The sequence below is a fragment of the Centrocercus urophasianus genome, unplaced genomic scaffold (genome assembly GCF_019232065.1).
Source record: "Centrocercus urophasianus isolate 14NV4802_14NV808 unplaced genomic scaffold, USGS_Curo_1.0 seq_12, whole genome shotgun sequence".
Lineage (NCBI taxonomy): Eukaryota > Metazoa > Chordata > Aves > Galliformes > Phasianidae > Centrocercus > Centrocercus urophasianus.
The window spans coordinates 40,048,691-40,061,996 of record NW_024884364.1 but is presented as its reverse complement, the minus strand read 5'-3'; the positions used below and the strand labels follow the sequence as shown (position 1 = coordinate 40,061,996).

Sequence of the window (13,306 nt, the reverse complement as noted above, 5' to 3'; positions counted from 1 at the left end):
CTACAGCTCTAGATTTAAATGCAGTGTGTGTACGTGTTTTCCTTTAGGTGATTTCAGTTTACATATCCTTTTCAGTAAAAAGGAATCATTTTGGTGCATTAAGTTGCTAAAAGAGAACTGTATTTAACGTTTCTACAAAGCCAGTATTATGATTAATTACTACACAGTTGTTTAAATAATAAGCTAATGTTTTCTTTTTTTTCCTTTTTGGTACTCTAGGGAGCAGCTGTGGAAAGAGAGAAGATGAAAGTTCCTATTCCAAACTTGATTCTCTTGTATGCTACTCTAACTCAGAGCTTGAAGGTTGTGACCAAAAGAGGATCAGGTAAGTAAATCTTTCTCTGCTCTTACAATACGTTTTGAAAGAAGAAATCCTTAAAATTTATAAATATATTTTATGATGTTGTTATAGTTGTTTGAAGAATAATTAGAAGGAATTAGAATTCTGCAGCAAACCAATTTAGTAACTTCTGTATTATTTTAGACTCTATTCTATGGTGTGAACTTGATGGAAAATCAAAATGACAGTTCATCTGCTAAAGGAGAATATCTTTTTTTTTTTCCTCCACTGTATCCCCAAAATTGTTTAGCTTACTTAAAGACTTGATAGCAGTCACTGAGCTACTGTACTTCAATGTGAACAGTTTATCTGTTTGACTATCTTCTTTATGGTGAGGAATCTCTTGGATTTGCATGTAGCTTTGGCTTAGACCGTTTTTTATAATAATAAAAAATCAGGCACATTAAATTTAATAAATTTAATAACGATGAAAAGTGAATAAGAAAATGCATTTTTGAAGGGACTATCACATATGTTGTGAAAGATTTGTGCAGCAAGGAAAATATAGGTGGCTTTTCAGGAATCCAGCAGACGGTGATATATTTGCCCATCATCTTTCATGTGTTACTGTTTGTATGTTTAAAAGAAAAAAGAAAAAGAACTTTGATACTGAGACAATGGTTTTTTCATCCCGAGATTCTAACTTCCCCTTCTATTCCTTTTCATTGGATAATGGGAAAATTGCAGGATAATATTTCTGCAAACTCTTACATTGATCTGCGGATGTAAGGAAACTAAATCCTTGATGGAGGATTTGATCCCGTGTTGATAGGATTAATTATTTTTGTTGTAACTAGTTAATTTTCTTTTGTCATTTGATTGCTCTGGGTGGCTTTTGTTGTACTGTTCTAGAAGTCTGGACTTGATTTGTTTATTTATTTATTTTCTTTTCGTTTTGTCTGTTTCCAGCTGGAGTTGGCTGCTAGCAATGCTTGTGGTAGTAAAGAGATGCTTAGGGAGATCTTTGCACATTTTGGGCAACAGTTTAAATAACATTTGTACTTTTAATAGATCCTACTCGGAACATATGAAACTAGTTCTGTCTTCAATGTTTTAATGACCGTGGGAAAGAAAATAAAGAGTATCACTCTAATATCTTAAAATATTTCTCAGTCAGGACTTGAGACTGTGATATATTTAAGCTCAGGAAAACTGGATTCTGTTCACTATGTGCAGAACAAAGGAGTAGTTGATGAGATGATGTATTTGCAACATGACGTCTGCCTAGACAGAAATCATTTGAACTTGTCTGGGTGAGGTTGTTCTTTTTGATCACAGTTGAGTGTTTGTGAGCTTTTAGTTGAGGTCCCTTAATCCAAATGTAGTATAAACAGTATCAATCCTCTTGAAGTAATTTTTACCATGACAAACATTTTAAAAGGAAACAAAAAAGCAGCCAGTTATAAAATAATTCCCACTTCAATGTGACAATAATAAGAAGTCAAGTTTTCTTTGCCTTTTACTTCATTGTTCATGCTTGTATCATCTTTCTGAGATTAACCAATTGAAGGAAAAGTGTTAAATATTCATGTTAATTTCTATTTGGGAAAGTTATGTAATTGATGTCCAGGCAAAGAAAAAAAGGCTTTTGCAGCTGTACTGAGTATTTTCTCATCCTGTGCAGCAAAAAAGGAAAAGCTTTAATGGAAGTCTTTAAATCTTACTACAACATGGGTCTTTTTTTATGGTTTTGCATGAAATCTGCTTTTATAGTATTTAGTTTATCAGCTACATTGCAGAGAAGACTGTTTTGTCATAGTGTATGGTGCAAAAGAAGAAGCCGAGTTCTACTGAAATTTCAGCTTTTACTGTCTTTCTTCATGCCATTTAGTGACTTCACATGTGGTGAACTTCTATAAAAGTAGGTGGAATGTAATGAGTAGATGATAATGCTTAGCTTAATTTTTCTTTTTTCTTTTTTTAAATTTTTTTCCTTGGCTGATTTGGGAGGAATATTTTTCAATCCTGAATTGTTTCTATGAAGAAAATGTGGTTTTTTTTTTTTTTTTTTGTTTTGTTTTGTTTTGTTTTTTGTTTTGTTTTGTTTTTGTTTTTTGTTTTTTAAAGGAAGTTTTAGAAAATAAGATTCATTTATGTATACAGTGAAAATATTGCTTCTTCTTCCTGAAGCTAATTAATTTGTAGTTATAAGCAAGTTATCTATAGTTATAGATACTTACATGTAAGGAAAAAGAAGTGTAATTTTATGTAAGCACGTTAATCAGAGGCAGCAAATGGTGAGGTTTGTGTATGTTTAGTTGTGTGCATTGCATTCTGACACCTGGATCAAAAGTTTGGCTGTGGCTTACTTTGCATTCATTACTGTGTCTCTAGGAATCTCGTTGTATATGCCTGAAGTGTGATTTTATTTCAGAGTTGAATGCAACTGTCCTTCTCCTATTTCTTTCATAAAGATTGAATATCAGAGCAACATAGAAAACTGTATTATACAACTACTTTAATATAGGCAATTTTTGAATGAAAACAAGAGAACAGAACTGAACCTTTCATTTGCAATTTATTGTGTCTCAATTTTGGACGTGTAATGAATCAAGACTAAATTAAAATTGAAGCGTGTTGTAAATGTTATTTTTAATTGAAGAAGTAGAAGCTTCAAAATAAAATCTTTTACATGCCTTTTTAGAAGAATGTTTTTTTCATAATAACTGAATATTTGCTCTTAATGGTGTCCTGCCAACCTCTTCTACCCTTTTCTATGATAGTATATTTTCATATTGATGTAAATATCTCCATATTAGTAGCCTTTTTTTTTTTTTTTTTTTTTTTTTTACAGATACATTGCTTTTTGCTGTTATGAATCAAAGCAATTTATTAGGAGTTAAGGAGTTGTTGCATTAGTATTCTCAGCTAATTTTAAATTAGCTGGCTCATAGCTGTGTGACGTACTTGTGTAACACTTCAACTTTGTATTTGATTTTGTTTCTACCTAGTATTTTAAAAAATTCCAGAAAATATATTTCTGTAAGGCAGTGAATGATTTCAAATGGCTCTAACATAAAAAGGATTTATTTTTACATCTTGAGTACTTAGTAACTGTGCTATTACATAAAAATGTCTGTGCAAGCAGTTTGAGAAACAATTTCATTAATATGTAAAAATTATGCAATGAACATATTCCTGTATATTCAAGTGTGCCAGTAAATAAGACTTAAACCCCTAAACTTTTCCTGTCAATTTTATTTGAATGCACAACTCCTGTAAGTTTTAATGCCTTGTCAGACAAGGAAGAGAAAACCCTTCGTCTTAAGCTTTGCCATTCCAAACACTAGGCTAAATAAAATATTAGAACATACCATTCCATCTTTTTTTTTTTATTATTTTTATTATTATTATTTTTTTTTACCAAGGTTGCTGAACAGAGAGGAGTTTTTTGGTGTTAAATAATTTTCAAAATGGGTGGGAGGAGTGGGGGAAAAAGTTTTTTTTTTTTTAATGCATAAGATATTATAACTTCATTGTATAATTAGACAATTAGAGTATTGACATTTTAGACACTAATAATAATTTGAAGTCATCTTGTATCAAAAGAAGTTGAGAATTCTTATTTTCTGTGTTCCACTGTTTTTCTACCGATTGCGTTGTGTGGAGTTCATGAAGGAGCTATGTTCTGTGCTCACCTGTGTGAAAGAAAATCTTCTCTTTGTCATATTTATTCTGTGAAAGAAATCAAATTTAACTGAGCGGACAATCTCTTGCATGATGGTTTATCAGGAGATGTACAGGATCCTTCACATCGTTATTGTGAGATTAAAGTCTGCAAATGTATTATTCATGTAGGAAAAAATGATTATCTTTCTAATGTATAGTATCTTTTTGTCTGAGTTACAAGTAATGAGTATGGGTGGTTGCAGTCATACTTATATAGAGCATTATGAACTTCACGAAAATGAGAAGTCAAATTTTGACATTGCAGCCCCTGTTGATGTTTCTCAATTTTAGTTTGCCTTGTAGGAGCCATTTTTAGTAGATAATTTTAAATAGATAAATGCAATTGAAGGTGCATTTTTGTTCTAGAACTAGCGAAATTCCAAGGAACAGAATGGAAATATATATTGAAAAAAATCAAGTAATTATTTTGCTTGGCTGATTTTGTACACTTTAACAACCTATAGTAGACATTTTACTAAATTATGGCCCTCTGAATTTTTACAAATGATTTCTTATTTACATCTATTTTAGACCGTAATATTAGTTATATTGTGAATATCTCTGTACAAATGAGGCACTTGCTTTCTTTCTCTAAAACATTTCCTTTAGTTGGAACAGAACAAATGATTTTAGCGTAGTTGTCCTTAGCATCAAGAAAGCCAAGATTTTTTTTACCTTGTGACAAATACCATAATGTGTATTCAACAACTTATAATAAGTAATATATGAATGCATAAAATAAAAATTCTTCACCTTAGCTATATATAATGAATTTATCTATGACATGCAATACAGCTTTGAGAATGCTCTGAAAGGGAAAATATGTGTTACATTTCTACCTAGCAACTGAATTGTCTCCATTATACAATAAAGCTGGTTATAACAATTAAAAAAAAAAAAATCTATAATCCAGGTTATCTGGATTTTCTTTTTCTTGAGAAATTGTATGCAGTTAAATACTGAGCCAGAACAAGAATCTGATACCCATTATTTGAGTATCTGTATATCTTATGTATTTTTTTTTTATGAGACTTGGTAACCCAACTGCGTATTACTATATAACTACCACTCTATTCTTCTGAGCATCTTTCCATCACTGGTGTCATTCTCTTTTTCATTCTGGCTGTGCTTGTTTGCCTAAGCATTTTCTTTTGTCAAAAGGAAATTAGTTGATGAATGTCATATTGGATCTGATATTCACTGAACAGTAATCAGATGGTTCAAAAATTAAATGAGGAGGCATCTTCCTTGCTTTTTTTTCTGTACAATTTATAGACTCATGCATGGTACTCCCTGCACACTGAATTTGGAGCAAAGCATTCAGAATGATTAAAGGATAAGTGTCTTGTGAAGCACAGGAGTTTTTATCAGTTAATATTAATGGTCTCTAGCTGTTGTTTACTCTATTACAGAATGTTAGTTTTCCATTATTAGTTGATGGGTCTTGTGGCCTTTTGTGTGGTCACACAGAAGCTAAGTCTGTCCATACCTGTCTGACATGTAAGATTAACTTCTATGAGTGAGGAGTTTTCTGCAGTTGAGCAATTAATACTACTATTACTGCTATGAGAATTCTTTTTTCTCTGTTTAGTGACAAAAAGCAGAGAGACAGTATGTTTAAGTCCTAAGCAAAGATGAATGTACCTGCTTGGATTTAGGGGATAGAGGAGGGCAATCTTATTTGTGCCATTACCTTGTGAGGAAGTGAATGCTATTTTATCTGAGGACTGTTTCAAAATACTTGCTTTGAATTGGCATCATAATGCGCAACCTCACTTTTCTATATGTGAAACTGAATGGAGGAAACAGTGAACCACTTTTCTTTTTGAGGCAGATGGGAGAGAAAGATGAAGGAGCACCTTATATAGGCAGCAGAAGTATCTCCCTTCCCATTCTACAGCCAAAATGGGCAAGGCTGTTTACTCCAGGTTTGATATGATCCTTGCTGAGAAAACGTCTGTGCTTTTTGTCCTCTGTGAATCAGTGGGGAAAGAAGTTGTTAATGATTAACGTATATAGTAATATTAGTGTATAGCTCTAAACTTATCTCTGTGTTTATGCCAACTATATAAGGAAAGTGCATTTTCTTTAAAGGAATGTTTCTTTTGCTACAGAATGCTGCATGTGTCATAGTTGGTAAAGAGTGATTTTCAACATATAGATTTTATTTCAAAACTGAGGAATAATCTTGTTGGAAAAACCAGTGGTTTTGTTAGTGAGCTTCAACAAATGTTTGCCATGGAGCAGTCTGGCTCTACTAGACTTCATCCAAATGTTCTGTGAAAAGGACACTGCCAGTATGTCAAGATGAGCAGCAATGATGCAATTTGTTGACCGAAGGGGAGTTGGGAGCTGTATTATTAAGGAACAAGCCAACATCATTCTGAGCCACTAGAGGATCTAGATGATAAGAAATGACTACATCACCAGCACAGACCCTTTGTGACGCATTTATTATTTTGGAGACTGAATACTGTAACTGTTACTTGTCCTTTGAGCATTTATGAACAGGATGGCTGACATTTTAAAAATAGTTATATGACCTTTTATTGTTGCTGGGATCCATACTGGTACTTTCCAGAGTCCTGAGAGATGGTGAATAGTATAATGGTATATGAAAAGACTGTGTAGAATCAAACGGTCAGTGTTTTATAGTGTGCCATGGATATTTAGAAATGAATAATAATAGTAAAGGAGACAAAAACTGAAGCCAAGAGGACAGCAATAGATATTCTTACATAGTTTGTTCACTGAGTTTTAGTAGCTATTTAGAATGACTCTGCTTCCATGGTTCCTGTTGACTGTAGGGAATTGTTAGCAGTAGTTTTGCAGATTGTCAGCTGTTGGCAAGTGGCCTAGAAGATGTAAAAGAACAAGTGACCTTTGATCAGAAGATTTATTTATTTGAAGATTACGCTGTCACTATTTTGCAGAATAATGACTGTGGAGAATAAGGAGATTGAAAACCCTCAAGGACAAGTAATGACCATGTGATAAATTTCTCTTTTTTATTTAAGTGTAGTCATCTGTGAAATATTAAGATAACGAAATAAGAGTTGTGATAATGAGGTTTGCCCATTAGAATATGTTTTGTTGCTACACATAAAGCAAATTAAAATCGATGAAATCTTCTAGATTAAAATGCTTACTGTTTTCTTCCTTCTGAAAGACTGAGGGAGGAAGTTCTATCAATGCAGCATGCACAAAGACTTGTCAAAAACAGCTATGCATGAAAAGAGGAGGCTGTCCTTCAGGCTCCAGTACTGAATTCTTCAGCCATTCTTGCTCAAAGTAGTTTTTCCTCTTACAGTCTTTAATTCAAATGTGAAATACGCAACATCTGTCATTACTGTAAGATTAAAAAAAAATCTGTTTTTCAAAAGAGTTAGTTTGTGTTTCTATTGGATTTGGCTTTTTTTTTTTTTTTTTTAATCTTCTTTTTGTTCACCCCCAATTGTAAGGACAATTATCAGACTGCTGTGGTGGTAAATTACAACATAGTTATGTTATTTGAAAGTTGAATGCTCCTGTCATTTGAATGTCTTGCACTGAACACCCAACTAATTTCAGGAAACTGTCAGGTGTACAGATGCAAAGCAGCCAATTGTGTTGAAGCAATCTGCAAATTCATGTGGAGTTGCTCACTTCCACAGATGACTTTTTCATCCTTGGCAAAAAGGACTGATTTTTCCAGTCTTTTGAATCAATTTCAATTCTATTTGAAATAATTCCAACTGATAATTCCAATTTTAATTATACGGTCGCTTGGATTGGAAGGGACTTAAGATCATCTAATCCAACCCTGCTGATGCAAGCAATGTCAGTTAGAGCAGCTTGCTCAGCACTGTGTCCAGTTAAGTTACTTCAAGACTGTTTTTTAAGCACTTTCTTTTCTAAGGGAGTTGAGGTGAGCCTTTTGGAGACTATATCTACGTGTCCTGCAGTGCAGTCCATGACCCTCAATTTACCAACTCAATTTGGCATAAGTTTATCTTTTGTAGTGATTTGCTTTATCTGTCTTCCAGAGGAAATCGCGTGTTAAGGATGATACTTCTGAGTTGTTCTAATGTAGAGTTGCAACATTGAAAGGATATACCTAGAGTTCTTGTCATGTTTTAAAATTTGACTTACCTGACAGCAGTGCTAGTTAAGATTGCTTGGTTACCTGTTCAGGTTCATTTATTTTCACAATCAGATTAATTCTTTAAAATTAAAAATACTCATATTCTGTTTAAACTTAAGCCAATAAACAAGTCATGTTAAGCTACATGGAATAATGGGTGTCTATATTTGCATGATTTACTGTTGTCCTGTAACTTCATTTTTAACTATATTTAACTCTTGATGATATAAGAAACTGTATTTCCTTGTGGGAACAATTTCTACTGCTAAGCATGCTATCTTCGTGCATTTTTATGTTTTCATTATATGTTCACTATGATCAATTCTTCAGTTCTGTTTGTGGTATTATGTAGAATAAAGACAATGACTTGGATATTAGAAATGAAATATTAGATCTTAGCATCAACAGCTTGCAGGAAAAATAGCAACATTCTTTGGTCGTCCAGATCAGGAGACTGAAGGAAAGCTGTAATTTTTTTAAGGTATGGGGTTGGCTTGTCTGAAGGCAAATCTTCACCCAGATGTCCATGACTATGATTCAGAGTGAATGCTGAAGGCAAAACAAAGAGATAGGCAAGGAAGAATGCAAATTCTACCTGGCTACCTGTTTATCTACATATGTTTCTGTGCTATGAAGAAAGGCTTAATTTTTTTCTAGGGATCTCTTGTCTGTTCTGCTTTCTGTCTGTTGCCCCTTATTCTGTTGCTGAAATCTCAGCACTTTGTAGTCAAATGGCCTGAGCCATATTTGATAAGGAGTCCAACTGCTTTTTCTGGGAGTGAATTTTGGAAGGGGCCTTCTGGTATTCCATACTGTCTGTTATTGTATTGTCATTCCACTGACTAAATAAGACCACTCTGTGCACTTTTCAACAGTTGCATTTTTGCATTTTGGTTTTATTTTTGCACTGTGGATTTATTTTTGCCCTTGGCAGTCTACTATATATACTTCACATTTTTTATAATCAAACTTCAAGCATTCAATTTCTAGAAAATTGAGTAAGGATCAGTAACATTTCTGAGACAATTATTCAGCAGAAAAATGTTTGTGTTATTTATTTTACAAATATGCATGCATTCATTTTATATTTTACTACTAGCTGTGGAGTTAGCAGAATGAGACTGTTGAAGACTGTTGAAGAATGAGACTGATGAAGTTGTAAGAAATTTACAACAAAGACTACAAGTCTTGGAAGAAATTGTGGCAAATCTTGTTTGTCAAAAATACTTTTTTTTTTTTTTTTTTTTTTTTTTCTTCCCTGGGAAAAGTAGCTGTTTTGGAGAGAAAAGGAGAAAAGGAACAAACCGTGAAACAACTAAGCCAAAATATTGCCCATAACTTAATGCATTCAAACATAGAACATTAAACTTAAATGAATTAAGTTTCTTGACAGATTTGCAGTGAGATTTTTTTCTGTGCCATCATTTAACACCCTAATCTACTGTCTTTACTTCTGAGCACCTCAAGTTCATGTAAGCACTCTTCTCCAGCTCTTGTATAGTTCCCAAATGCTTAGTCATGCATCAAAATATGAATGTAACAAAAACTTGTAAGAGCCTATGGAGAAAAAAGGCTATTTTATGTGTAAACTACTTTGCAAACGTGGACCTCATCTGCAGTCTAGACAGTCTTAACAGATGAGTTCTATGAGTTCTATGCACTTAAATTAACACACTGCTTAGAATTACTTAGACTTTTGCTGGGTAGATTAATTATCAGAATTCAGATTTGATGAGGCCAGAACAGAAGTTTAGAGAATAGTAATACTAATAGTCCATTAGTATGTTGCTGTATTGGGCATTGAAGTGCAACATCACACAGAACAGTTGTCGGAAGGTGAAAAATGGCTCTTTTTACCAAACCAGAAAATTCAACATAAGAGCTTGTATAGGAAATGCTGAATCACAGCCTGAACCTCTGATTGATCACCTGAGGTGAGCAATGAGTCAGTCATGGGAGCACAGGTGAAGTCAATTCACCTGTGCTGCTGGAAGGGGTGGAGCCTGGCTCCATCTCTCCTAGACCCATTTATGAGCTGACTACCAATGAGGAAGGATCTCTTCTGGAGATCCGCCCTGCTGGAGTTTCATAAGTGACCCCAGGATATGGGTGAGCATGCTATGTTTTTGTTTTGGTGTAATAACTACATAGCTGAGCTCTTTGGTATCTGTAACATCTGTGTGTTCGTTGATTGTACAGAGCTCAAAAGAGCTCTAAGGAAAATAGTTTCCTTTGCTTTTGTTTATTGGGAATGGTAGCATAGAATGGCTGATATTTTTTTATATATCGTAGCAATGTTTTTCTGTTATTTGATTATACGCGTTCCATAAAAACATTTGAAAATTACTTATCTGTGAACACTAGAAGGGAGAGATCTGAGATAGCAAAAAGCAGGTTTTCTCTTTTTCAGATTTGTAAAGAAAGCTGATCCATGACAAACACTGTTAACTGTTAGTAAATTTTATTGATTACCTTGAAAGAGCCACAGTTGTTGCTGTTACTGATTATTACTTTTTTACACTTTTGAATTAAATTATCAGATGTCTGTGCAATAGGATAAACTGTATGAGGTGATTTAACAGACGTTTGTTTGGTGTCATTTAGCAACCTATAGATATTTCAGTGTAAGAGTTTGCTACGACAGCACATCAACATGTAAAAGGTCAGCGCTTCCCCTCCACTGCAGACAAACAAACAAAAAAAGACATAAGCTGCTATGAGAAGAAGGCAATTTCCAGATGGTAGAGCAGTGACTGAATTCCAGTGTGATTGCACTTCTCCAGTGCCTAGAGAAGTTGTAAGGTCTCCTTCAGAGTAAGATTCAGCTAAAAAGCAACTATCCTTGCTGTCATCTAACTAATGTCATGCCATCTGAAATGCAGGACAAAATTGAAGTAATTGAAACTTTAGTCTTATTTAACCAGCTCACTCTCTGTGTTGTATCATTTTGCCAGTGTTAAGTAATATGTGTGTAATGTACCTGCATTTCAAAGTAGGTCATGCAATTTTCATAGGCATAGGAGGAGAGTGTTTTGTGTATATTCAGTACTGAAGAAAGTTATGCTAAAATACTTCCTAGTTGATACCAACTCTAGAGTAGGTGCTGCACCTAGGTTTTCTGATACTTAATACATTAAAAACCACTGTTTCTTTCTGGGGTATTAATTCTATTTCCAACTCTTCTTGAACAATATCATTCTTTAGAGTTGTTTTCTTACTGTTAATATATTGTATGTTTAAAATGCCTAAAACTTCACGTTCTGATAAGCCTAGCCATGAGATTCAAAGAAAATACTGAAGCCGTGTATCAAGTCTCTGGAGTTAATAAATTAGGGGAAAGGTTTCATTTCTTATTTCTGTTTTTGCTCTTTCACTAAAAGCTAGCTGAAATAAAGAAGTGCTTTTCATTGTATTCCAAGACTTTTTCCAATCTCATTCTTCCATATAGAAACACAAGGTTAAAGATGCAATAAGGTTGCCCATCACTGCGCAGCAAATTGTTATATGTCCCGGTGCTGAAAAACTTGAGCAAGGGCTTGAGAGCTGGTTTTCCAGATATTGGCAATTGTGATCAATAGAGGGAGGCAGCTGTCTCACACACATAATTTCCTGCATGACTCTAGGCAATGCAGCAACTGTCTTCCTCTATCTAAACATTATTGGAGATTTTGTGCTTAAGTGCTGAATCCTGTAGAGCAGAATGGTAATTTTATTTAAAATGAAAATCAGGTTAAGCTAATTTCTGATACATAGTTGCAAGTATTAGTAATATATAGCAACTCCTGTTGTGCCAGATAGTTTTGAAAGGATCCAATTCTCTATTTTCTTGCTTGTGATTTGTTAATCTCAAAAAGTTTTAAAATCTATTTCTTTTTCTGCTTGTAATTAATTCAAAGTAATTAATTTAATTTTTGCTTTACTGAGTTGATATCATTAATAGTTTCATTGAAAATTGCTCTTTATTTTCTGTCCCATTTACTACATCTTAATTTTTAGGCCAAATTTAGTATGAAGCCTGTGAATCTTTCTCTTACAGTAAAGGTCAGGCATCAACTTCTATCCCATGCTGGAGAACAGATGAGTACGCTGTGTATGCTTCCTTCACAGTCCTTCATTGCTGTGATGAATTCTCAACAATAAGTTGTGTGTGGGAGTCATTTCTGTTTATCTTATCAGAGGAAAGGTGAATATGTTGTTGTTTTTTTTCCTATCTTGAAGTCCTATTTATTTCTTACTAGACTTTATATTTGTTGACTATTTTGGAGTCAATACATTTTGAGGGAAGTTAAATCTGATGAATGATTAGCTTTTTGAATTAGAGAAACATTAACTTTTTAAAATGAACTATTAAAGTTGACCTTGTATGTGAAAAAAAATGTAAGTTAATTTCCATTTCAATAAGTTAAGCTGAAGAAAGTGCTGAATCTATCACAAATTATTTAACTAGCTTTTTTTTTTTTTTTTTTTTTTTTTTTTTTTTTTTTTTTTTTAGTTTTATAACTTCTACTTAAAACAGTAGAATGACAAAGTCTTCCTAATCTGGCTTTTTTTTGTTTTGTTTTTTTTTTTTTGTTTTGTTTTTAATGCATTGTAGCTTAGTGATGTTTAGTTTCTCTTCGGGGTATTTTTTCAATTCAGAATACAAAGAACAGTCCTATCTTTCCTATTGGTAAGTTGTTCATACTGTATGGTTGTCAATAGGAAAAAAGCATGTAACAACAAGATTAAGGTTGGAAAAATAATCAAACAGAAAGTATTCTGAGAAGCAGTTCAGGAAGTACTGTCGTTTTAATTTCGCAGTCAATGCTCCTTCATGTTATTGATTTGCTTTTTGATTGTTTTGCTTTGGATTTTTGTTGCATTCTTATGTTGCCTTTTTTTTTTCCTTCAGATTATTAATTACCATTTTTCTCACATCTGTAATAATCTAGCTTTTTATTTCAGTGGTACAGACTCATTTGATTATCATTAACCCTTTTTTTCTGATATCTTATTTTCAGCAAGAAATCTGATTTCTCTGTAAATGTTTGGTAATGCTCTCAGTGTAACGTAATTTAGTAAAAATATTTATTGCTAATTACTTACCTTAAGCAAGATGTCCATATTTTGACTGTCAGAATTTTTTGTTTAGTATACATTGAAAACTACACTGATACGTGTGTTTTTTTTTTTTT

The 13,306-nt window shown here is 33.3% G+C and overlaps 1 protein-coding gene across 1 annotated transcript in view; it reads left to right on the top strand.

Annotated features, from left to right (window-relative positions):
- Window positions 1–243: 243 nt before the first annotated feature.
- IL1RAPL1 (interleukin 1 receptor accessory protein like 1) overlaps window positions 244–13,306 on the top strand; it is a 584,229-nt gene continuing 571,166 nt past the window's right edge. Inside the window, exon 1 of the mRNA XM_042810633.1 lies at window positions 244–325. Within this exon, the coding sequence (XP_042666567.1) occupies window positions 244–325 (82 nt within the window). The remainder of the gene's footprint in view (window positions 326–13,306) is intronic.